The sequence below is a fragment of the Mesocricetus auratus genome, unplaced genomic scaffold (assembly GCF_017639785.1).
Source record: "Mesocricetus auratus isolate SY011 unplaced genomic scaffold, BCM_Maur_2.0 Super-Scaffold_100003, whole genome shotgun sequence".
In the NCBI taxonomy this organism is placed as follows: domain Eukaryota; kingdom Metazoa; phylum Chordata; class Mammalia; order Rodentia; family Cricetidae; genus Mesocricetus; species Mesocricetus auratus.
Genome location: NW_024429188.1, coordinates 19641265 through 19668842, shown reverse-complemented (window position 1 = coordinate 19668842; position 27578 = coordinate 19641265). Strand labels below are relative to the sequence as shown.

The following is a 27578-nucleotide window of genomic DNA, read 5'->3' as shown; positions in this document are numbered from 1 at the left end:
AAGCTGAGAAAAAATACAAGGGCAAGACAGTCACCAAACGTTGGAAAGACCAAGGCAGACCTTTTGAAGATGAAGAAGCAGCCCAAGGTGATTGCTTTGTTGATTTTTTTTTAAATCCATACTCATTGACAAGACATTTGCCATGTTTTGAATAACAGTGCAGAGTTTTTAGAAGTCAATACTGTTTTTCACTTTCTTATAATTCATTTATTCTTTTAAATTTCATTTTACATTACACCCACAGTTTTCCTTCCCACCACTCCTCCTGCTACCACCCCCCCAAGCCCACCCCCAGTCCACTCCTCCTCAACAAAAAGAGCTCCCTTAGGTTGGGGTAGAACCAAGCCCCTCTCCCTTACATTAAGCTGAACACAGCATTTTGGCATGTTTTTCACTTTTAAGGAAACAAGTATAAGCACCATAGTGATAAATTCATAGAAATTTTCACTATAATAAGATACGTGACTATGCTGCATTAGATGCTTTATTATTTAATATGCATACTGGAACATAATGTGTTCCAGCTTTAAATGTGCATGATTTTTGTTTTTCATTTCATACTTCAACAAAGCTGAGCAAAAACGTAAGCGCAAAAGAGCCAGCAAATTTTGGAAAGAGCAAGCCAAACTTTTGGAAGATGAAGAAGCAATTCCAGGTGATTCCTTTGCCTTATTTTTCTCTATTGCTTTACAAGATTTTTTTTCTCAAAATTAAATAATAGCATATTCTTTCAGAAAGACAGTTTTTGTTTGAAGAAATCTAATACAAGAAGTAACATAATGATAAATTGATACAATTTTCACTGTGCTAAATAAGATTTGTTGGTTATTCTAACAAGTTCATCTTTTTAAAGAAAAAGTTGTTTTCTGATTATGAAAATTTAATGTATCTAAAGTTTAATTTCTGTGGTATCCTTGTTTAAACAATATTTTATTTTTAATGATTTTATTGTTCTAAAATTTATAACATTTTTATCTGATTGTGTCCTCTCCCACAACTCTTCCAATGTCTTCCCTCACCTTCCTTTCTATAGGATATTATGTACCTTCTATTTCTTAACCAGAAGAAAGCAAAACTTACAAAAAATATGTGTCTAAATTGTGTTCACATAATACTGAATACTGACTGCCCTAGAGTGGCTTATATATACCATGTCACTCTATTGAAGAAAACTGATTTTTCTTTTACAGCAGCTGTAAGTTTTGAATATAGATTGTAAGCTAAGGACTGATACTTTATATCTACTTCACCTTATCCATCCTGAATTTGTTTTTCTGGCTTGAGCCATGTCCTGTGCGTTTTGTCATGTTCTTTCTGAGTTTGGATGTGTGTCTTTTCTGTTGTTTCTGGAAAATTCTCTCTCATCAAAGTAATTTTGCCCCTATTGGTTAGAATCTTTCTGTCTGCTTTTCCACATAGATAACTGACTATTGAAGGGGTGGGAGTGATAAAGATATGTCGTTGAGGGTTGAGCACTCCAAAGTTTCTCATTCCCTGTAGGTGGTTCAGTTGTAGGTCTCTTTGTTAATTACCAACTACTGTAAGAAGCTTCTCTGATGATGGTTTAGTGAATCATTGATCAGTGATTAGTGATGATTAGAAATCAATAAGAGTATGTCATTTATTTAGGAGTCATTTTATTATTATGACCACTTACCAGAATTATACTAATAAGAATTCTCCTAGTACATTTGGCCTATATTGTAACAGGGAGGTTTTTGCCTCATTATCAGTATCAGTTTTGGGTTCCATATCATGGAGTGGGCCTTAAATCCAATCAAAAACTGGTTGGTTACTCCAAAAAAATTGCTGCTACTATTGTGCCAGTGGGTATATCTTATAATCAGGTGGTTATTGTAGCTTGTTCAGTTTGTAGCTTGTTGAGATTGATGGTTGCTTTTCTGGTAACATGTATAACATATATAACGTATTTTTCACACTATGAACCATAGCCAGTAGAAGTGAAGCATCCATTTTCATACCAGCTGTGTTTTTCCATGTTTCTTGTCATAGTATGTGGTATATTCAACAAATTAAAACTACTTTGATATTCTTACCCTCAAGTTGTAGAGGGCAACAAGTAGCATTGGCAATGCCCTGTAGTGGGATCTGTGGGACCCCTTTGACCAACACCTCAAAAAGTGGTAACCCATTCCTGGTATAGAGTTGGGCTTTGGTAGCTTGTGCTGTAGAGTTGGTATGTTGTCCCTCCTTTATAAGGTCATTCCACTTGAACTCATTTTGTATTTATTTATATTTCAGGAAGCCTGCATTGTAATAGGTTTCCATTTGGCTTCTTTGACAGTTTTTTAAAATTAATTTTCCCTACCCGTGTTCCCTCCTCTACGCTTCCCTCTCATACCTCACCCCCTTTAATTCTATTTTTCTAATATTCATTTTATAACACTATATTCTATTTCCTGCTCCTTGGGGGATACTGTCTTCTCCCTGGTCGCTCTTTAGCTACCTATCTGTCTTTTTTCCAGTACGTATTTTTGTTTCTTTGACAAAAATCAGGTGTCTGTAGGTTATGGCCAGGTCTTTAACTCTATTCCATTATTCAGTGTATCTATTTTTAAGCCAACATTATGCTGTTTGTTTTAATATAGCTCTTCAGTAAAACTTAAAAGTCAGGAAGGGTAATAACTTCAGCAGTTCTCTTATTGTTTGTGATTATTTTAGCTATCCTGATTTTGTGTGTTTCCATATGAAAGTGAAGGCTGTTTATTACATTTCTGTGAAGGATTGTGTTGCAATTGTGATGAAAATTGCATTTAATCTGTAGATTTATTTTGGTACAATGGCCATTTTCTCAATATTAGCCTTACCCAATACATGAGCATGGGGAATCTTTGCATCTTTTGATGTCTTTGGTTTCTTAAATTTTATTGTACAAGTCTTTCATTTGCTTAATTTTAGTGATTCCAATATATTGTTGAAGCAATTGTGAAATTGTGTGATGTTGCTTTGCGGTGTGATTTGCTTCCCTGATTTGTCATTTGTATATAGTAAAGCTACTTATTTTTGTGTTAATTTTATAACCTGATATTTTGTTGAAGATATTAGCTATAGAAGATTCCTGGTATAGTCTTTGAAGTCTTTAATGTATAAAATCATATCATCTCCAGATGACAACACTTTGATTTATTTCTTGCCTATATGTAGCCCAATGATACCCTCTATTGCTTAGTGATCTAGCTAAGAGTTAGACACTATATTGAACAGGTATGGAAAGAGTCTATTAAATGATTTTTTTGTTTGTTTGTTTTGTTTTAGGTTTTGGATTTTTTTTAGTTTTTTTTTGTTTATCCCCATTTAGAAGGAATGTTGATGTGTGAGATGTTAAAAATTGCCTTTATTTTCTTGAGGTATGTCCCAAATATTCCTGATCTCCTCATGACTTTTATTAGCAATGTTGAATTTTGTCAAAGGCCTTTTCTCTATCCTTATGAGATTATCATGTGGTTTCTTCTGTCCTTTGGTCTATTTATGTTGTGGATTATGTTTTTGATTTGCATATGTTGAATCATCTCTGCATCTCTGGGATGAAGCTGACTTGATGGTGGATAATCTTTTTGATGCATTCTTGAATTTGGTTCGTAATATTTTATTGTTTTTTAATCTATATTAATGATGGATATTGGCCTATTTTCTTTTTTGTTGGGTCTTTGTGTGGTTTTGGTATCAGGGTGATAATGGCCTTTTAAGAAGAATGTAGGAATGTTTCTTCAGATTTTATTTTACAGAATAATTTTAAGACTGTTGTCATTAATTTTCTTTTGGATACCTAGTAGAGTTATATGCTGAAGCATCTGTCCCTGGGCTTTTTTTAGTTAGGAGATTTTTAGTTACTGTTTCTATCTTAATAGGGGTTAAATTACATTTACTTTATCTTGGTTTAACATTGATAGATCGCATATTTTAAGAAATTTATTTCTTTTAGGCTTTTCAGTTTAGTAGAATACAGAAATTTTTAAGTATTCCTAGCTGGGTGTTGGTGGCTCACACCTTTAATCCCAGCACTCAGAAGGCAGAGGCAGGCAGATCTCTGTGAGTTCGAAGCCAGCCTGGTCAACAGAGAGCATTCTAGGACAAGCTCCAAAGCAATACAGAGAAACCCTACCTCAAAAACAAAAAACAAAAACAAAAGAAGTATTCCTTTATGATTCTCTTAATTTTCTTAGTATGTGGTGTACTGTTCTTTTCATCTCTAGTTTTGCTAATTTGGATCTTGTTTAAAATAATTTTCATAAGTAACCTTTGGGATGTTTTGAAGATAAGCTTAAACTTTTTAGTCATGTGATAGTGTTTTTGCTATATCATTTTCTTTAATTTTTGTTGTTAAGCTCTTTTCTCAGCTCTTTCAGTGAAAAGTACAGAGAACACACCGCCTTCCTCTGATGAACAACCAAAATCTTCCACCTCCAAAGGGGCTCGATCTTCAAAGAAGTCTCCACGGAAAACAACTATTGTGACACCAGTGTCAAAGAAAAGCAAGAAATCAGGACAAACTAAGCCAACTGGAGATACTTCAGCTACTAAGAAAGTCATTACTGCTAAGCTTGTCGAACCAAATAAAAAAGGTGGACAGTCAGGAAAAAAGGTTAGTCATATCTCTTGCTAATTTGTATTGTAAAGTCTTTGTATTGGGTCATTATTTTTAACATGCAAGTTAGCAATTTACTAAGACTATGCTGAAGTTTTTAGGACTGTTTTAAATGTATAAGGCTCTTTTTGTCTTAGGTTTTCTATTGTGATGAACAAATGTAACTTATGAGGAACTTATACTTCTATATCACAGTTCATCATCAAAGGCAGTCAAAGCAGGAAGGAGAACTGAGTTTGGGGGTGTAGCAAAAGTAACATCTAAATTATTCATTGGACAGAATTAGCTACTATTTATTGGTGGTGAAAGAACAGAGTAAATGAATTGGAGAATAGAATAGAAACTATCCAATCTGAAAAACTGATACAGAATTTAAAATATCGAGAAAGACATTAAGTTGAGATTTCCTTCATTTGTGTAATTAGTCAGGAGGAAGCCAGGAAGGGATAGATTGGGGCAAGAAAGTACTGAGGAAAATTTTTCCTTATACTCATTTCTAGTCCAGTACAGTTTATCACAGACAGATATAAATACATAAATAATTTACATTATGAAAGCCTGAATGTGGAGGATAAGGATCTATATAATTTTAGTTTAAATATTTTATATGAAATGGTACAGTATGGATTTTTATTTGAAAATTATGTAGTTATGGATGAGCCTCTAGTCATAATATAAAGAAATAAGTGATAACTAAAATTCCAAGGAAGTAATTAAAATAGAATTTTAAGTATTCAAATAATCCCTCAAAAGCCATAGCCAGGCAGTGGCGGCACACACCTTTAATCCCAGCACTCAGGAGGGAGAGGCAGGTAAATATTTGTGAGTTCGAGGCCAGCCTGGTCTACAGTGTGAATTCCAGGACAGGCTCCAAAGCTACAGAGAAACCCTGTCTCGAAAAACAAAGATAGGATATTTGGAACCACTACAACAAAAATGAATAAAGGAAGCAAAGTGTATAATAAAGCCCTCTGACTTGCTGATGTTATTTTTGCTTATTTAAGAAAAGAGATTTATATAATTAACAGTGATTTTAAAAAATGTCTTGCATGTAACCTCGAATATTTTGAGGTTGACAGGTTTTACACAGTTAACTAATTTGACTCAGGTATCATCAGAAGATAGGATAGGGAATCCTACTTAGCCTTTTGGCCCCTTTCTCTAGCACCTGAACAGCTTGTGGGTCTGAGTTCAGTTTCCAAAGCACTGCAGTTCTTTGTATCCAGAAGGTTTTCAACGTTTTTTGTTAATTGATGATTTTGTAACCCAGTGATGTCTACCATTTTTTCTAATCTAGAAGCTTTTAAAAAGTACATATACTTGCATTCTTTATTCCTTTTTTTAAAAAAACAGGAAAAGTGTATTCCAGTTGTGTCTTCTACATCTTCAGCTTCTCTCAGTTCACTGATGAGAAGAAGCTCCTCATCTAGTATGTCTTCTATGGAGCCAAGTAAAATAGTGATGTCTACAGGTAAGTTAGTATTTTCAAAATAGCAATAAACATGTATTTGGCATTGATTTCAGTGTTCAGTTCAATTGTAAAATATTATTGTATTTTGTTAAGCTCATAGTTTGGCTTAATGTTAAGCAAAAACAGTCAATTTAAATCCATGTCACCTAAAAATAAATATCCAACATTTTGAATTTGTGTCATTATCAAATGTTAAGAGAAGCTTTTTCTTGAGAGGAGCCTTCCCGCCAGCCTGGTTCCAGAGCCGCTTGAGTCCCAAATAAACACACAGGAGGCTATATTAATTATGAAGCTGCTGGCCTTGCTTGTTTCTAACTGGCTAGCTCTGACTTAAGTAATTACCCCATAATTGTTAATCTGAGTATGTTTCTTACCGGAGAATAGTTCCCGGCTTCCTACCCCATGCGGTTACATCTCGAACTCTCTTGTCTTTCTCTTTCCCAGAATCCTCCTCGACTCCTAGTCCCTCCTATCTAGGTTTCCTATAGGCTCAACAGTACTTTATTGACAAATGCACAGGACTTCCCCCAACATCTCCTCTTTTCTGTTTAAACAAAAAGAAAGGTCTTAACTTTAACATAGTCAAATCATATATAACAGAACAGTTATCAAGTAAGAATACAGTTACAATATTTTGTCTATCAACATTTAGCAAGATTTAAAGAAAATATCATCCATCCCATCCTTGTGAGTCTAAAGTTCTATATGTAGCTTATCTCTTATCATAACTAAGGAAAACTATAATTATAAGTATCTGTCTTCAACTCCATCAAAGACCACAGAAGGATAATATATAAACACTAGGATTGACAGAGACATCTTACTGCCTGGGGGTCACCCGAAGTTCCTCTGTAACGTTGGGGCATCCATCTTCAGCCCATAGGCCACAATGTGTCTGGAACACTTCTCAGCAAAGCAGGAAATTTCAAACTGTCCATCTGCATTGGCAGTCTGTCAGTCATTTTTCTTTGTCCTGCAGAAAGTCTCGTAGACTCTTCATCAAGCAGGAACCCTGTAAGACTGAGTTCAGTAGTCACTTTCCTATGGGTCCTGCATGTCCAGATGATACAACAACAGTCAAACAATCTAGGCAAGAGCAGTTTCTTGCCCAAATGGCTAATCTTGTCATGTTGAAAGCAAACTTTATAACGAGTTTCTTCGATGCCCATCTTCCTCTCAGACATAATTGGTGCTGCCAGGAGCAGACATTTCTCATTGTCAAGACAACCCTAAACCATTTTAAATGCCATGTTCTGAAGGTCTTTGAGAGGTTTGAAGGCTGTCCATCTCAAATATATTTCTGTATATCTAGAAACCTAACTTATGTAACTAGAAATTCTATTATAAGTAACTATCTATAATCTGTATTCAATTATGCATTACATTTTAAAAGATCAGTATAAGCACAATACTTAATCAAGAGGAGAAAATATACACATCACAAAATTGACCTTGAATTTGTATCAATAAATGAAAAACAATACCCATACCATAATTCCCCTTTTTACCATTAAAAGGATTGGCTGTGATCATTAGCCAATTATAAACAATCCCATTTAAATGAAAACAAAGATTTATAAACAAGATGGGAATTGGGACGTCGCTCATTCCAAACTGCTTCCTGCTGGAAGGGGGCGCTGTTCATACCATGGGGATCATGACAAAACTCAGAAACCTGTATAAGTCCTTATTTTCGTGGTCTGTAAAGCTGCATCATCTTAGCTGTCTCAATTGTTGGAACACCTGGTCCACTGCTTCCGGGGGTCTTGGTTCGTGCAACCACAGAAGCCTGGAAGAAATCTTCAGCTTTTCATTTTCTGTAGAAACATAAATAAAAACTCCTTTTCCGAGTAAAATATCCTTATGCTTAAATTTTGAAGTCAAGGTATTTTCAAAAGATATAAGTTGTATTAATTTAGCAGCATTTATAAGCAAGTGTACTTTAGTATCAGTTCCTTCCTGAGCAAGCAAAAAACTGAAAAACACAATAGTGTACAGTATCCAGACTCTCTGTGTATTTTCCATCTTTACGTGGCTTATTTATTTATCTATTATTACTTTATTTCTTTCACTTTTATTTATTTTTCTCTGAGACAGGGTTTCTCTTCGGAAATCCGCCTGCCTCTGCCTCTGGAGTAAATCCTACCGGCGTACATGCGCCACCACAACGCCGGCTTTTGTATTTATTTACCACTTTGCCGTTTCATTTTCTCTCTCAATCTCACGTATATTTTTAAACACACTGTAAACCTTTAGAGGCTTTCTTTTATCCAAGTCTGACTTTACTGTAAATCTTTATGTTTTTCTGGCCACGTGTCTTATCTGTAAAACCGCGGCTGTTTTAAACTGCCGGTTTTTCGTCAAGATGGCGGGCGTAAGCATGACTCCAGCTTACCGCCTCAGTCCATGCTGACATCCAGCAAAAGCTGCCACTTCCAGCTGTACGTACACACCTTTCAATCGTTAGCAGAGTCTCTTAAAAGAAGCTTGTAGGTTTTTTTTTCTTTCTCTTTTAATGCCAAGTCAGGAAGACTCCAGTAAGCGAGCCACATGAATCTCGGCTTGTGGCTAGCAAAACAGAGCACACCTGAGAAAAATGCTGCTACCAAGTTAGTTCAGGAACAGCTAGATGCTGGACATATTGAGGAATCAACTAGTGTGTGGAAATTCATGACCCCACTCCTGGTACCATTTTGTTAAGAGAAGCTTTTTCTTGAGAGGAGCCTTCCCGCCAGCCTGGTTCCAGAGCCGCTTGAGTCCCAAATAAACACACAGGAGGCTATATTAATTATGAAGCTGTTGGCCTTGCTTGTTTCTAACTGGCTAGCTCTGACTTAAGTAATTACCCCATAATTGTTAATCTGAGTATGTTTCTTACCGGAGAATAGTTCCCGGCTTCCTACCCCATGCGGTTACATCTCGAACTCTCTTGTCTTTCTCTTTCCCAGAATCCTCCTCGACTCCTAGTCCCTCCTATCTAGGTTTCCTATAGGCTCAACAGTACTTTATTGACAAATGCACAGGACTTCCCCCAACAATCAAATCCTTCTACTTTATATTCAGAGTATTTTGTCACTTTGTATTATACGTGTTTTCCAAGGTAACTCATGCCTTTTGAAAACAATTACCTGTCAAAGGACATGATGATTTTAAATTCTTCTCTGGTAGGTTTAAAAGATCACAGATCAAAGAAAATCCTCTTTATCATCCCTTGTAAATTTCCTTAATCTTTTTGTAGTTTAATTTTTTCATTTTTATTTTGTATGTATGAGTGTGCCTTGTTCCCAGAAGTCAGATACTCTGGGACTAAAGATACTTAGATTTCATCTAAGAGATGCTCTACATATTTTGTAGAAATATAAAACATTGAAATCCTTATTTTGCCTTACTTCCTAAATGTATCTGTGCCATTATCATCTTGGACTGAAGTTTTTCATCACTGTTTAATGTTTATCCTTCTTCTGACTATTGGGACAAATCGAATTATCGTATATTTCAACCCAGTGAAACTGAGATGAAGGAGGTTTTAGTATACTAAATATATACATATATATAATTTTCAGTGCAAATTGATAGTTTAAAATGGCATTGATTTAAGAAACCAATAGCTTCAATAATGATAAACCTGAATGTTGTTATAGTATACATTGATTTGCATTTGTTGATTTAAATTATCTACACTTGACACCATTATTATAGATGAGAAACTTTGGTAATGATGCTTTTATTGTACAAAGAAAATAGTTAAAAAATTTACTCAATGAGCCTAGGCACATACAGAAGGAAATACTTATTTTCATATTCAAACTTTATATCATTATAACTTATTAAATATACCTTAAATCATTTGAATGCTTTAGAAAATACAATGGAAGTACACTTTTGGTTATGTACAAGAAATGTAGACATAAATGAGTAGGGATGACCAATATTCAAAGGAAATTCACATACTGTATGTACAATGAACTTGGGTAGGTAGAGAACTGGGAAAGCTCTAGGAGGAGCTGGAGAGGAAAAGATCAAATTTTAAAGAAAAGCAGGAAACTATTCTTTTATTTTGTATCATTTCTTGCAATAATAATTAAACTGATTATATGATGCCTCTATGTCTTCTCAACCATATATTTTATATAATCAGTTTTGGTAGAATTCTAAAGTATTGCATAAGCTCTTTTTTAATACTTGCATGTATAAAATCTTTATATAAATATGATAGCATATCTGCCTGCCTGTTTTCAGTAGCAGAAATGATCATTGATATGAACTATATTTAAATTTCCTTTAAATGAAATCACTAGTAGGATATGGCAATTATATAATAGTTTCACAAAATTTATTTTAATCTCATTATTTATATTCATTTTCTCAAGTCTGTGTCTACATAAATAAACATGGAGATTGTGGCCCCTACCTGGATCCACAGAAAGTTCGGCAGCTGCCTAACCACTTTGGCCCAGGCCCTGTGAATGTGATTCTCCAGAGGACTGTGCAGGCCTGTGTTGATTGTGCCATTGACACCAAGACTGTGTTTTTATTTCTTAAGCCAGACAATCGAGGAGGAGAAATAATAACTGGTATACTAATCTAATTCTTTATTCAAATTCTGTTCTAAGTTTGATTTGAGATTTAGAAAGGCAGACTATTATATGGATTACTTCTAATATTTATACTATAATATTTTATTACACTGTTAACATAAGTATAATGGTTATATGCTTACAAAATTTTAACTCTTATTTGGAAACTTTACTTTTATGAAAGCAGACAGATGAGAACCAGGTATTGTGGCACATACCTAGTCTCCTTGTATTCAGAAGTCTCAAACAGAAGGATTACTATGAGTTCAAGGGAACACTGGGCTATAAGTAAAGTACCAGTGTCAGCTAAGGCTATATAGTAAGACCCTGAGTCACACAAACAAAAAGCAAAATATACAATCGTCAATATAATACTGTAGGTTAAAGCAAAAGATACTGATGTTTTTCATGTACATGCTTTGTTAAGGTAGATATTTAGGCATAGTACACTGGTTGATTTAAAAGTTTTAATTTTTATAGAAAATCTCTAAGAAAATTTTAAGAATGGTGTATCTCTAAAGAAAGCCTTATTAAGATAAAATGAAATGTCTAGGGATTGTAGCTCTGGGGTAGTATGCATTCCCTGCATGTACAAGGCTCTAAATTTAGTACCCACTACCATAAAACACTTTTGAAAATAGAGTAGGAGAGAAGTAAGTTGCAACCAGTGTCTATCATAATTGTATAAGCAAATACCATAACATTTTACTCATGGGATGTTTAGAATATTGTTACTGTAAAGCAAACCATTTTTGTTTCCCTGTTTATGAATATTTAAATAGGATTTTTATCAATTCTTTTTAAATTCCAAAACCCAGAAATTAAGCTTTAAAACTACATTTCCTGGATTTATTCTTTTGTTATGTTTCTCATCTGTCTATGAGATGACTGATGACTGACATTAACTACCTACTTTATAGCCTTCTTTGATGGGAAAGTTCATACTGTTCAGCTCCCTCCAGTGAATAGTGCATCATTTGTGCTTCGCTTTCTTGAAAATTTCTGCCATAGCCTTCAGTGTGATAAGTTTTTGAGTAGCCAGCCTTTCAAACGTAAGACTACTACAGACCTTGATCAAAACAAATCAGGTAAGAAAAGTTTTTTATAGTATATATTTAAGATATTGTGGGGGAGGGGTCAGGAACAATGTACATATGGAGGTCAGAGAATAAGTTTATAGAGTCAGTTCTCTCCTTCCATCTTTGCATAGGTTCCAGGAATTGAACTCAGATCAACAGACTTGTGTAGCAAATGTCTTTATCTGCTGACCCTTAATGTACTTTTATTTTGCACTTTATATTTGGGAATCTGGGTATTTTAGCATTTTTCTTTCTGTCATCCTCAAACATTGAGCTACACTGAACTAATGAAGAATGTGTAGTATATAATTATACTTACTTCACCTAAAGTAAGAAACTAATTTCTTACTGTATCCCCAGTAAACTTGAGAATCAATCCTAGTGTGTTATGTTTTGCTTCTGTGTGATCAGTTGATAGCTAAAACATTTTCTGTTAAGTTGAGGCATGGCTTTTACCTTATTTGCCTTAATCTAAAGAAAGTAGCAAAGACTATTGAGCTCATAGATTATAAAGAATGATTTTCTCAAAATTAGCTATGGTTACCTGTCTTTCATAGACATTGAAGCTGATGGCTGAATAAAAAGAAGAGTGCAATGTTGTCCTCTAGAACCAAGGGTGATATTCTTGTTTCTAATCTCTACAGTGAAAAACTTGTTTGAACTTTTTGGTCATTTTTTTCTGGAAGAAAAATTTGTTGCTCTTTCATATGACTATTGACAGGTGTTCTGGTTATAGAAGTTTATGTATGTCTTAAGAGTAACTAAAAGTTTTCTAGTCAAATGTTGCCAATTGTGAAACTACAGAATACCATGACAGACTTAATCTGTGTAAGTTCACTGTATTCCAGTAGGGAGAAAACTGGAGTATCACTTCCAGTTACTAATTTTCTGGTCTTTCTGATTATTCTCATTTTTCCTCATAAATCTTGTTTCCTTTGTTTCTGTGAAATCTCCCTGTCTTGTCCTTCCTTTGCCATTTCCTTGCCACTACCCTCATCCCATTCAGAATCCCTTTTCTGGTTTAGTAGTGTGATCTCCTAATTGGAGTCCCCTTTCTGGTTTCTCTGTGCTGGTATAACTGCTCAGTGAATCCCTTTGAAATAAAGTTATGATACAGGAAGTCCTTATATGAAAGTACAGTAGTCATAAGGGGTTGGAATTTATCAAATCTGGGTTCCAATGCTGACTTTGTAACCTGTATACTAAAAGGACATGATGTCTGGCAGACCTAAATTTTGATCTAAGGCCTGCTGTTAATTAGAATTATACTTAATGAACAAATTACTGATCTTCCCTGGTTCTCAGTTTGTCTCTCTTTAAAGTGGTTACTTTCTGAATTGTGAGGAAATATGTACAGCCATATCTGTAATCTCAACTACTGGAGAAGTTGAGGAAATCTTAGGTGTATTTGAGATAACAGTGTTGAGTTCAAGCTAGCTTGTAGCTTAGATAGTTTACTGAGATTCTGTATCAAAATCTAAAGTAAATAGGGGATATAGCTCAGTGTTAAGAGTGCTTGCATGGCGTGTGTGTGACCACAGGATAAATAAAACTTAGACATATCCTTATCTAGATGCTTCTAAATTATTGAATCCACACACACAAACGCAAAATTTTATTTATGTAGGTATGTGTGTGAACGTGCCCACAAAACCCAGAAGGGACATCAGATCTTTTGGAGGTTACAGGCATTTGTAAGCTGCCTAATGTGGGTGCTGGGATCTGGTCTCCAATGCTCTGATAGAGCAGTAGGGGCTCTTAGCTGCTCAGCCATCTCTCCAGCCTAACTTTTTAATATTTCAGTAGAAATACCTAATAGGAAACAGCCTGTTAATGATAGTCAAATAATTGACACGATTGAATCATAGGATGCAAATTACTTTGAAACAGAAATACTCATACAGATACTACAAAAATACCTGACTATAGTAATTATAACATGTACCTTTTTTAAAAAGCAGTAAGTGAGGAACTAAAGGAAAGGAGATGCTTCAAACGATGTTCTCAGCGACCTCTACCTGCCTCATCAAAGGTCCCCAGAAAGACGGGACGAACCTCTAAAGGTAAACGGCATTTCACACACACCAGAATTGAAAATGAGAATCCCTCGGTCACCACCTATGTATGCTCTTGGTGTGATTGTTTTGAGGATAGGAAGTTAAATTCACCCGTGTTTAACAACTAAGTTATTACTTTGGTTACTGAGCACTGTTGTCATTTTTCCCTTATTTAAAAAAAAACTACTTAGAATAGCCCTATCCATTCTGCTTTTGTATTGCTTATAATAACTAAGAGAATAAGAGATAGAAAAGCTTATCTATTTTCTCCAATGAAAGCATAAGTAAATGTCAGAAAGCAACAGTATGGTCATGAGGAATAGTTCTGAAGAATTGTGCTCCTAAGAACAAATGATTTTTAAGTTTACAGCTTTGGTGACAAGAATGGAAAGATACACTAAATTGTCATAAGAAACATAGATGATGGCCTAGAATCAACATGGATTTTAGGATAGTGTCCATTGCTATGTATGATGAAACAGAGGTTCCATGTATTTTGTGTTAGAAGCTTGCCATTCAGTAGAGCATGAATTAAATGATGTTATTGGAAATAAGGTATTTTTCTTGGTCAAGAATCACGTACATCTATGTAATGTATCTTAATCGGGCCTCACCTCATTCCTTCCCCTTCAACTCCTCCTCTACACCTTCACCACTGTTTCCTCCCAATTTCATGGATTCACTGGCTTTGTTGTTGTTGTTTAAACCCACAGAGTTCACATAGTTCTGATTTCATGTGCATTCATATAGGACTGTCTACTGGAGCATAGACTCTCAGGGACTACATCCCTGAAGAAAAACCCTTGCTCTCTCAGCAGCAATCAATTGTCAGTAGTTCCTAGAAGTGAGATGTCCTAAGCTCCTTTCATATCCATGCTGGAATTTTTTGTCTGGTTTGTCTTTGTGCATGAAGTCACAGGTGTTAGTTTATATATGCACTTGCCAAATTGTATCTAGAAAATACTGTTTGTTGTAGTTATCTACTGCCTCTGGCTCTCATAATCTTTCTGCCCCCCTTCTGAGATGATCCCTAGCCCTGGGGTCACAGTATAGTATAGATTTCCCTAGTCTCTCCATCTCTACACCTTGCTCAGTTATAGGTCCCTGCTAATATCCAGCTACTGCAAAAAAAAAAGAAAAAAGAATTGAGAGTACACTTATCTATGTGTCTGTCTTTAGAAATCAGTTTCATACTATGTACGTTTAGCATAATAATGGTATTGAGTTTCCCAGGACCTGTAACCTACCTATACTCGGATTGTTGGCCTCATGCAAAGCATGAGTTCAATCTTATGGAAAAGGCCTTAGATACAATAATACAATCAGAAAGTGATTGGTTACTTCCATAGCATTCATACTGCTATTGTAGCAGTAAATATATCTTCACAGACTATAATTATAATAGTTTTCTGGGTTCATACCTGGATAAGACTAGTGATTACTTTTCTCCCCTAATAGTGTGCCTAGTACCACTCAGCACGATAAAAGCTAGCCAGTAGCTTATGGGTCAGAACAGCTTGATTTCTCTATGCTTTATGTGGTATCTTTAGCAAGTAGGATCTTATCATTGAGTTCTGGTGGGAGGGGTAACCAAGAGCAGTGGTAATAGTCCTGGTTATAATGTTTACTCGTCTATGAAGCCCCACTGATCAACCATTTCAAAAGAAGTAACCTCCTGGTACTGAGTTTTTATTTGATAGTCTGTAGTGTCTGTGATAGGCCCCACTTGAACTTTTTATATATTACATATTTTAGAAAGCTTGTATAATAGTAGGTTTCCATTTTGACTTTTTCAAAAGTGTTTAGTGTTAGTATCTCTGAAAACTCTCTCCTCTACTCTGCACTCCAACCCCTACCCCACTTTACCATTCTTGTTCCATTGTTCCCTATTATATGCCTTTGTTCTTTCTCCCTTCTCTTAAAAGCACCCTCATGTTCCCTTACTGTTTTCCTGACTTCTCTGGGTACTCTCGTTAAATACTTATATCTGAAGATTCAAAGCTGGAGTTTGCATATGAGCAAAAATGTGAAATATTTGTCTTAAGTCTGGGTTACCTCACTAATAGTTATTTCTAGTTCCATTTACTTGTGAATTTAATAAGTTCATTTTTCATAACAGTTGAATAATATCCCATCGTGTAAGTGTACCACATTACAATTAGCCATTCATCAGGTTATTTCCATTTCCTCACTCTTGTGAATAGAGCAGCAATGAACATGGATGAACAAGTATCTCTGTAATAGGTTATAGAGTCCTTTGAGTATATGCTCAGGAGCATTATAGATGGATCATATGATAAATCTATTTTAAGGAACCTCCACACTTAATTTACATACTGGTTGTACCAGTTTATACTTCCAGCAATAGTGAATAAGTGTTCTCCTTTCCCCACATCCACACCAGCATTTGTTGTCCAACTGTTTTTATAACTCTTAGCTATTCAAACTGGGGTAGGATAAAACCTCAAAGTAATATTAATTTGTTTCACTATGACTAAAGATATGGAACAGTTTTTTTTTGATGTTTCCAAGCCATTTGTATTTTGTCATTTTAGAACTTCATTTAGTTATATGCCAGAATTTTAAATTGAGTTTTTTTGTTGGTGCTTAGTGTTTTTTTAAATCTTTGTATATTCTAGACACTAGCCCTCTATGAGATATAGAGTTTATAAAGAATTTTTCTCATTCCATGGACTAGCTCTTTACTTTAATGATGGTGTCCTTTGCTGTACAGAAGCTTTTAATTTCAGGAGCTCCCATTTGTCAGTTGTTGATCTTAATACCTGTACTACTGGCATTCTTTTAAGAAAGTCCTTGCCTACACCTAAAAGTTGAAGTATATCCCCTAATTCTTCCTCTAACAGATTTAGCATATTAGGTCTATGTTGAAATCTTTGATCCATTTACAAGAGTTTTGTTCCTTCTATATGTATCTATCCAGTTCAACCAACACCGTTAATTGGAGATGTCTTTTCTCCAATATATATTTTTTGCTTCTTTGTTAATAGCCAGGTGGCTATAAGAGGGTTCTATTCTATTAATCACTCTGTTGGTTTTTATGACAGTACCATGCTGTTTTTATTGCTATACTTCAGTAATATTATTTGAAATTAAAAATGCTGGAACCTCCAGTAATCTGTTTATTTTTCAGAATTGTTTTGACTATCTTGCGTCCTTCTGTGTTTCCATATAAGTTTTAAATTTTTTTCAGTTTCTGTAAAGAATTGCATTGGTATTTTGAGGGGGATTGCTGATTACATTGAATCTGTAATTTTGGTAGGATGGCCATTTTCACTATATTGATCTTACCAATCTATAAGCATCTGAGGTCTTTCAGTCTTCTGTTATCTTTAATTTCTTTTCTGGTGTCTTATATTTTTATTATGCAATCTTTTACTTCATTTGTTAGATTTATTGGAAGATACTTTAAGTTTTCTTGAGGCAAAGTCTTATTATGTAACTCTGGCTAGCTTGGAACTCACTATATAGACCATCTGGTCTCAGTAGGTCTTTCTCTGTCTTCACAGTGCTAGAATAAAAGGCACAGTAGGAAAAGTAAGATTATTTTTACCTTTGTGATAGTTTGAATGATAATGGTCTCCATAAGCTCAGGTATTTGAATGTTTGGTACCCAGTTGGTGGAACTATTTGGGAAGGATTAGGAGTTGTGACATTGTTGAAGGAGCTATGTCACAGGGGGTGTGACATTGTCGAAGGAGATATGTCACAGGGGATGGGCTTTAAGATTCCAAAAGAGAGACCCATGCAATGTGGCTCTTTCTGCTTGTGGTTGTGTTTCAAGATGTATGCTCTCAGCTATTGCTCAAGTGCTGTGCCTGCTTGCTTGTTGCCATGCTCCTCACCGTAATGTTTATGAACTCTAACTCTCTATAACTGTAAGCCCCCAAATTAAATGCTATCTTTTGTAAGTTTCCTTGGTCATGGCATTTTGTCAGGGCAATAGAAAAGTGACTGAGACAGAACATGGTACCAGGGAGTGGGCTATTGCTGTAACAGGCCCGATCATGATGTTTCTTTTGAGGGATATGGAAGACTTTGGATTTTTGGACTAAGAACATACTTGAATGCTGTAAATAGAACTTAATGGGCCATCATAATAATAGCTTAGAAGACAATAGAGCTGAGAGTGATGTGAACCAGCTCAAGAGATTTTAGATGGGAACAATATTAGCAACTTGGCTAGATGCTGTTCTGGTTATACTTTGGATGATTTCAAGATATTTCAGATAAGAGCCATATTAGAAACTTGGCTAGAGTCTGTTCTGGTGAGATTTTACATAAGAATATAACTGCTTTTGTCCTAACAGTCTTCGTGAGGCTAAATTGAAGAGTTTTGAATTAATTTCATTTGCAGAAGAGAGCTCAAGACAGCCAAATATTAACTCTATCATGTGGTTATTAGTGATGTACAATGAAAAAGAACAAGCAGGGCTACAAGAAATACAAAATACACAGTTTGAGGAGATAAAGAGAAATGGAATAAAGGGTATGGTAACCTCAGGGCAAGATCCTACCCAGCTAATTCTGCAACTTGTAAAAAGGTTTAAGGTACTATCTGTTTCTAAAGACCAAGAACAAATCAAAGCAAAGCGTATGTAAATATTTCAAGGAGGGGGCCAGGTTCAATCCCAAGCCAGCCACAGAACTTGGCAGCTTCAGCCCATGGCATGACTTTAGAGTCAAGAAGGATACGAAAGTAAAGGGGTTGTGGAATCTGCCTACACCATTAAGGAAAGCTGCTGAGGCCAGGAGTGTGGCAGGGAAGTCTCTACATGGAGGCCCAGAGAGGCCATTGCATGAAGCTGTGAAAGAGAAGCCTGGATTGTATTGGAGACCCCAGGATGCTGGAGATGACAGAGCTGTAGGATACCTGCCAAGGAGTGGTGCATACAGTGAGTGGAACCAGTTCAAGAGAGAAAAATGTGTTGCAGTCAGCAAAGCTGGAAGGGCAGAACCATCTAAGACCTTTGACATCCGACATAGAACTACAGGATTTGGAGTTCTCTCTACTAGGTTTCAGTCTTGTTTTGGTTCAGTATTTCATCACTATGCCCCTATTCATCCCTTTTGGAATGGTAATGTGCATTCTTTGCCATTGCATGTTGGGTGTATATAATTTACCTTTGATTTTACAGGGGCTTACAGTTATTGCCTCAAATCTCAGAAGAGACTTTGGACTTTTAAACAGTTTCAATATTGAAAGACTGTGGGGACTTTTGAAGTTGAACTAAATACATTTTGCATTATGATACAGCAACAAGCCTATGGGGACCATGAAGTGGAATGTGATAGAATGAGAATGGCACTCATAGGCTCATAGAATTAAATATATTTTGTCCCCAGTTGCTGAACTGTTTGAGAAGGATTAGGAGTTACAACCTTACAACCTTGTTGGAGAAGATATGTCACTGAGGGAGAGCGTTGAGATTATAAAAGCCCATGCCAATTCCTGTTCTCTCTCTCTTCTCTCTCCTCCCCCCCTCTCTCTCCATCTCTCTCTCTGTCTCTGTCTGTCTCATGCTTATGAATCAGAGGTCAGCTCTCAGCTACTGCTCAAGCAGCTTGCCTGCCTGCCTATTCCCATGCTCTCCACCTTGATGGCCATGTACTCTAACCCTCTGTAACCATAACCTCCAAAATTAAATGCCTTTTTTGCCTTTGTCATGGTGTTTTGTCACGGCAATGGGAAAGTAAGACAGCTTTCTAATAGTATTTGAGCTGTTGAAGATAATCTCTTTTTCCCCCTGTAGTATTGTCTCCTGAGGGACATGGCATGTCTAAAATGAAAAGTTTTCCTGAAACTTCTGAGAATTCATCAATAGGTGATTCTTTGTATCCTGCACTTACTTCAGTCTCCAAGAATGTTTCTGAGATTGTGTCAAATACCTCAAGTACATCTATAATTTTGAAAAAGTCATCTACCTCGACAACTTATAAGCACATTAAATTCCAGTGGAAGAAGAAAAATGAAGGTATATTCAAGAACAGTCTTTCTCAGTCAATGTGTTTATCTTTTTCCTTGAGGATTCCATGTCTGACCAAATTAGAGAGGTCAGGTTCTCTCTTTCACGTTGCCAGGAACAAAACTGTTGTGGCTGTTCCTATCCTCTTGACAACACAGAAGGTCTATGGGGGTTTGGATTACCCAACACATTTGATAGAGACTTCTCAGATAAGTAATTTTCAAGCAGCTCTAATTTCTGATGTACGGTGAGGACTCTTAAAACCTCTCATGAATCTTAAGGCCAAGGAGGCACATCTTCTCCTTGTTTCTGATGTGCTGTCATATCTGTTGAGACCTTTCCTAGTACCAGTCTGTGTGTGGCACATGAATCAGGTCTCTAGAATCCTGTTTCAGTAACTGATCAAAATATCTATTGCTATACAGTGACGCATATAAGATGGATCAAATAAAAATACTAAAGCTTCTCTCTGACCTAGCTGAGCAGGAAATAATTTTGTTTTATTTGAGATGAGAATCCAAAGTGCAAATGTGATGCTAAAGTTGTCCATACTGAATAACTGAGGAAAATGGTTCAAATATTTAATCCCCTTCTCAAACATAATGTGATTATTGAAATACACGTCGTTAAAATTGAGCAAATACAGAGAATTATACACCTGCAAAGTTGAGAGTCCCTTCATATTTAACAAAATAAAGTCAACTTAGAAGAAAAAGACAAAGAATGATTTGTGAAAAGTTTGTTGGATCCGTTCAAAGAAGATAGTACTGAGTTAGCTTCAATTATCCCAATTTAATCTAAGTAGCACCCTTTCCTGTACTTGCTTGTGATCTATGAAGCCTTGGATTGCTACACGTGTTTCGTGAACACTGAAGCTTTTAGGTGCCATCTAAATTAAAGCTGTCCTGCTCTTTGGGGGAGGCCCATTGACACATTCTTATGCAGCACTCCTCAGATCTTCATTCAGGCCCTTGTGAGATTTTACAGTTGGAATCTTGAGTCCTTACTTAGGCACTTAAGAGAAGGTTCCAGGAATGAGACCATTACTTTCTACCTAACATCTCTTCTTTCAGGATTATGATCAGGTCAAGTATGATTTGTTTTTTTTCCCCTCCCATTGAAGCTTCAAGTTATATAGCTGTACCAGACCCCAGTGTCCTGAAACAAGGCTTCTGTAAGGACCCTGCAACCTGGTCTGTGGATGAAGTGATACAGTTTATGAAACATACAGATCCTCACATATCAGGCCCCCTCGCCGACCTCTTCAGGCAACATGTAATGTATCTTTTGATCCGGTTTTCCTGCTGCCCTAATGCCTTTGAATGACCTCTGTGCAGGCCTTTCAGTTTGATACTGAGTTGTATGGATGGTGGGGGAACCCTATCAACTGATCTTTTTCATTTTGGGGAAAGATTACTTTGCCCCACATTCAGGCCTTAAATGATAGGTTAATTGCCTGTTCTATAAGTGGGTATCCAAGTATCTAGTACACTAAACAGCTTCAAGTTTTCAAGAGGTGGCATTACAGGATTGCCACTCTCATGCAGACCACCCCTTCTTGCTCCCTGTTCTACTCTAGGACCACGAGTAGGAGGGGTAGGAGGGGTTGACCTACAGCGTATACCAGGGTGGCCTTCTCGTGATACCCAGTGAAACCAGCAACTCCATTATGATTTGAATACCAAATAATAAGCTTCTATAACATAAATTGTATAATAACAATAATAAAGAATTTTAAAGATTCCTTGTGACTGTTAAGAAATGTGTTGACAATATTTTCTAACATAAAATTATTTAATATCTGGTGTACACTATTTGTGTGTATGTGTGTGTGTGTGTACGTGCACATGTGTATACAGGAGCAAATGCATACATGTATATGTCTATGGGAGGCCATAGGACAATCTCAAGTATCATCTTCAGTAAGGCTATCCATCCTCCTTTTGAGACAGGGTCTTTCCTTGCGATCTGGGGGCTCATCAGCTATGTTACACTGATTGGCCAGTGCACCCCCAGGGATTGTCATGTCTATATCTCTTCAGTGCTGGGATTAAGTACATGCCATCATGTCTGGCATTTTTACATGTATTCCGGAGATCCAACTCCCGTCTTCATGTTTTCAATGGAAGTGCTTTACTGACTGAGCAATCTGATTAGCTTTCAACATGAAGATGAAACTGTGTAGCATGTTTAAAGTTTGTATTGATTCTGACATACTCCTTTCCTTTCTCAGAAAGTTAAAAGCATATGAAATTAACTTCTACTATTCATGGTCTTTAACTATTTGTCATAAATATGTGGTAGTATTTTGTTTAATACACAGTGAAATCAGATGCTTTGATACTTAGAACATTTGTTGGAAATACTGAGTTAAACATTTTTTTAAAATTTAGATTAAATTTACAAATTATCAAATGATGTTCCATTGTACAAATCAAATTTTATTAGTTTTCATAAAAATACATTCAAAGAATATATGTATATATGGAATGTACAGTACTTTATTTTCTACATTCTTATATGTAAATAACTTAAACTATGGAAGGATCCTTACTATAACTTTCTTCTCTCTGTAGGAAATTGATGGGAAAGCTCTGCTACTACTGAAGAGTGAGCTGATGATGAAGTATATGGGGCTGAAATTAGGACCAGCATTAAAACTGTGTTACTACATTGAAAAACTAAAAGAAGTAAAATATAATTGAAAATGTGCAAATTTTGATTAGAGACAATTCTCAGGTATACTGAAAATATTTTACATTAAAAGTAGTTTTCTTCTCATCATTTTTTATTGTATAAAAAGTTTTTATAAAAATATTTTATCAAAATTGTAGTACAGTTACATTGATAGTATACTCTTATTCCTTAAATACCATTGAATATGTTTTATTGGCATACTTATAACTGGCAATTTATTATTTATGTCTTTAATTATTTTTATTGTGTTTACAAGTGTACTTCATGTAGCAAACAGAGGAAAACTTTTTATTTGGATTTCTCTTTATATCTAGAACCAAATAACTAAACCCCAATGGGGAAAATACCAGCAACTTAACCTCTATTATAAGAACATGAGAATTTTTCCTCAAAAGAGAATTTAAAGATGCACTTAAGCTCTCATCTCCTTCCCAATTTTATACATCTGATTTTACAGTATTCTGTTCGTGATGTACTACTACTAGAAAGGGATGAGCCATATAAATTATTTTCCTTCCTGTTGGTGCCCTTGGTGGTGTATTTGCTAACACGAGAGGAATAGCAAGTCTATAAGCTTTCTTAAAGTGTTCTTACTAGTCTTTGATATTTTTAAACTGATAGATTAAAGTAAGTAACTTTGTGTAGGAGATGTTTATTCTACCAGAGTGAATTGGAAGTATTGGATAAACGTTATACCTATTTTACAGTTTTCTGTATTTTTTCTAAGCTCAAACATTAGACATTCAATTTGACATCTCTACTTCCAAGATATTTGTATCCAGATTTTAAAATTTTGTTTATTTTGTGTATATTACTCATACAGATACTTTAACATATTTATATACTATTCTATATCTGTGAGAATATACAAGTGATCTTTTGACTTATTATGGCACTTTACACTGCCACAGAGGTAATAAGTATATGTAGATGTTTATTCCATTAAAAATACATACATCATTTTGCTATCACCAGTACCTCTCAGCTTATTATTCGGGTGATAAGAAACTCTACATAGATTGGCTCCCACATAGGGAAGCTCTTTATCCTATGCAATATTTCTAATTATTTAGTTCTGAGCCATCAACTTTACTACATTTTAAAAGATCTGACATCGGGGCTTCATTTTTATGTGAGCTTTCAAAGGAAACTGGTTCTGCATGCCATTACTTTATATAGTGGTGTAATGCATATAAGCTATAAGTACATGTATTAGCCATTTGTTCTAAATGTCAACAAAATGTTCACCAGTACGAGAATATACATTTTCTCTTTTGAATACCAAATGTGTTTTATACAACAAATGTATAAAAGATTATTTCACCTTTGTCATTTCTGATACAACTTCTTACTTAAACTTGATCTTCTTGCAAATTGTTGTCCAGTTGAACGGTCCTCAGGTGTTTATAATACTATGTCTTATCATCTTCGGATGTAAAGAATACAATAAATAACCACAGCAAGCAATACTGAGGCCTGGGATTTTATTTTACTTACCTTCTCCACAGTGTATTAATATGTGGGCTTGTTAGTCTTGAAAGAAGGGATTTTGAGACTACTTAGTAGTACACTTAAGAGTTAAAACCCTGCAACACAAAAAATAAAAGACCCAGAGACTTATATTCGGTTTCAAGCTGAAGATCAGAAAAGCAAAGTAGCTGGTCACTAGCTTTTACCATTATCTCTGGCTGAAAGGTGATCCTGGCTCCTCCAAACCTCAGACTGTAATCCTAGACACCCCAACATATCTGGCTTCAAACTCAGATCTGCTTACCTCTGCCTTGCAAGTGGTGGGATTAAAGGCATGGGTGACCTCCTCTCAACTTGGATTCAGTCTTTTTGGAGAGTTCAGAGATCACATTAGGTGACATTATTTCCTTTCTTGGTAATCTTTTCTTAATAGTTCTCCCTTCCCTTCTTTGGATGCTTATTTGTCCAAAGGTCTTAAATTCCTCAAGATATTTGTTTATATTTTCCTAAAGACAGAACCAAAACTCTTCCCCAGTCCTAACTTTGGGGAGTTTCCTAGTCTAGTCTTTATCAATTTTGATTTATGGTTTCTCCTGAATTTTTGTTAGCTTCTAAAGCTTTTCTAACATCCAGAACAATATGTTTTCTTTCATTAGGCATTAGGTTACTTAATTGTGCTGAGAAGGAGTTTCATCCACTGTGGCAGGAAACAAATGAACTGGTTTTAGCATAGGGGTTTTCAACTGGTTGGTTCCTCGAGGCATGCCCTGAAGGCAAAGAAGTACCTTGGTAATGTTTTTTGGCCTACATTCATTTGTCCAATACCTGCCTTTGCCCCACCTTTTGCATAATCCATAAGGGAGGGGTGTTGTGCTTGCATTATGTTTATAAAAAAGAATTGTTTCTAGACACACTCTGTTTACAATCCCTTTTCAAGTGACCCTGTCTGCCACAACTAAAACATTTGACATTTGGATTTTTCTTTAAACCTCTTGAAATCACCTCTCCTATCCATGCATCATTATCATGGCCATGCTTTTGCTTTTAAACGCCTAATTATCCTTTTGCATTGGACATTAGCATTTGCAAAATCCATTGTTTCAATTATTACTTTTCTAGCTTCTGTGTCTGATACAATTCTATTGACTGCTAATAACAGTCTTTGTAAGAAGTCCATGAATGTTTCCTTTGGGCCCTGTATGACTTTTGTAAATAATTCAAATTTCATTCCTGCTTTTCCAGTTCTGTCTCAAGCAGTTAAAGCTGCTGTACGATATAAACCCAAGAGATGATCATCATATAGGTATTGCCTTTCTAAAGTAGCATAATCTCCTTCTCCAAAAATTTGATCTTGGACATATCCATACCTCTTGCTTTAGGCTTTTATTCTATATTAGCCTCTTCTCTGAATTAGGAAGCCCACTGTAATTGTGGTCCAGGCTCTAGGACAACTTCAATCTAATCTATTCAATCTACAGGGATAACACTGTTACAAAGAGACCATGTTTATCATCTGCTTCACAAATGGTGAATGGATGCTATATGAGACTACAGCTTCCATAATTTCTCTAAATCTAACATTGTCACAGGCTTCCAAGTAGCTCTTATACAACCTCCTTCATTTGGCACTTCCTGTAAGGTTACTGTCTTAAGACTTTAAAGTGTTCATTTTTAACCGGAAAACATAATGCTGAATTTAGTTTTCCATGTAATTCCTCAGTCTGGATTTGAATATCTCTATAATCTGTTTTAATAAGTTTGTCTAAGACCTACATTTTAGTATTCGTACCAACCAACTTTTTTAGATATAAACCAAGGATTATCAAAACAACACAGGTTATCAAAATGATAATTAATAGTATGTCAATCCTGGTTACGGTGATTATCCCTTCATTTACTTTTTCCATTTTAAACCATCCATTATGTAATCATACACAGACCTAATTTTCTCTATTTTAATTGTGATTTCCATTTTTTAGTGTGGGGGAAAAACTTTTAACTCATCCCGTTAAGAATTTCCAATTAACTTACCAAATCTGCTGACAATGTCAGTGGAGCTGTGAGGTGTAGAACTTCTGAATTTGAGAACTAGCTTATGGCTGCATGAGCTGAGAGTGTCAGCCTGAGGAGAGGTACTCTAGGAAAAGCCATAAAAAGAGCCTCTCGAGTTTGGGTGGCAACTGAAGTCTGTTTAGAAAAGCTACAACCAAAAGTCCCACACTTGATCAAAGATTTGAGGAGAAGACCTAGCTGGTTTGGGCAGGGACTCAGGAGTCCTGCCTGCAGTTCAGGCTTGGGCCTGGGCTCTTGGCCTCAAAGAAGCTTTTTTGTGAATTTGTACTTTAACATTGGGTGCCTTTTTTTTCTCTCTGTATTAGACAAAGAAGGAGAATTGTGGTGATATAATGTTTATGACTTATTAAAGCTTGCCTGAGGATTCAGAAAGCAAAGCCAGCTTCAAGCTATAGAGATCAGGCAGTGGTGATACACACCTTTAATCCCAGCAGCCAGAAGCTAGGAGGTGGTGGTACACACTTTTAATCCTAGGACTCACGATTAAGAGGTAGATGGATCTCTGTGAGTCCAAGGCCACCCAGATCTACACAAGATTGATTCAGTCCTAAAGAGAAACAGCTCACATGAACATAATCTCAGCACCTGGGATCACACACCTTTAATCCCAGCACTAGAGGGGTATAAAAGCAAGGCCTTCAATGGTCAGTATTAGGGATTCATTCTCCATCTACATTGAGGATGGAAAGACATTAAAGTCTCAGGATTCTCCAGCCATGCTGAGGCCAGATTACAGTCTGAGGTTTGGTGGAGCCAGAATCAGCACTTTTAGCTGAGGTGGTGGCAAGAGCTAGTGACTTCCATGCTTTGCTTTTCTGATCTTCAAGCAAGCTTTAAGAAATCATAAATAATTTATCACCACAGAATCCTGGTTTTCCATACTACAAAAGAGATTTTATGTGCAGTTTTCTGTGTAAATGACATAGGTTGAAATCTCTGGGGCAAATTCTACAACTGAAGCTGTCACATCTTATAAAAGTTCCCTGAGACTGACCCAATATGGAACAATGTAGGATTGAATGTATACATATAAATGCTCACAATCAGAATACATGGCAGATAGTCTTTCTTTCCTCTACTTCCTTTATATTTCTGAATCTCACATGAACAACTATCATTTAAGATACCTTTTCTTAAGAATACTCAGAGTCAAACCCAAAGTGATCTATCACTAAACTATATCACCAGCCATTAGTGTTTTCAGTCTCACCTGTATAACTTAAACTAACGTTGAACTCACAATGCTTCAGCCTCCATAGCGCTAGAATTGTAAGCTTCTTAGAGACTTATTAGTTGATACTAATATTATTTTATTCAATAAAAAGGTAAAGTGAGGACATGGAGAAATTATAGCCCTTATGAATTGCTAGTAGAAATTTAAAGTATAGCTACTGTATAAAACAATTATTGTATTATATATGAAGTCCCAAAATTTTAAAAAGCATCAGTATACCAATGCTTAGCATATCCAGGTAAAAATAAATATCAGGTTAATGAATGAAGTATAAAACATACCCTATATGTACTTGTGTGTGTGTGTGTTATTTAGTCTTTAAAAGGAATG

The 27578-nt window shown here is 35.8% G+C and overlaps 1 protein-coding gene across 8 annotated transcripts in view; it reads left to right on the top strand.

Moving 5' to 3' along the window:
* The window catches only part of Scml2 (Scm polycomb group protein like 2), a 129500-nt gene extending 105562 nt beyond the window's left edge, over positions 1 to 23938 (top strand). For 5 of the 8 annotated variants that reach the window (XM_040744112.1, XM_040744109.1, XM_040744111.1 and 2 more), the window contains 10 exons: positions 4 to 87; positions 572 to 655; positions 4347 to 4603; positions 5960 to 6077; positions 10448 to 10651; positions 11575 to 11742; positions 13692 to 13796; positions 19562 to 19783; positions 20898 to 21049; positions 22351 to 23938. In XM_040744112.1, the coding sequence (XP_040600046.1) occupies positions 4 to 87; positions 572 to 655; positions 4347 to 4603; positions 5960 to 6077; positions 10448 to 10651; positions 11575 to 11742; positions 13692 to 13796; positions 19562 to 19783; positions 20898 to 21049; positions 22351 to 22479 (1523 nt within the window). In that variant the 3' untranslated portion in view covers positions 22480 to 23938. The remainder of the gene's footprint in view (positions 1 to 3; positions 88 to 571; positions 656 to 4346; positions 4604 to 5959; positions 6078 to 10447; positions 10652 to 11574; positions 11743 to 13691; positions 13797 to 19561; positions 19784 to 20897; positions 21050 to 22350) is intronic. The other 3 variants (XM_040744108.1, XM_040744114.1, XM_040744113.1) reach the window with 3 other exon arrangements.
* Positions 23939 to 27578: the final 3640 nt, after the last annotated feature.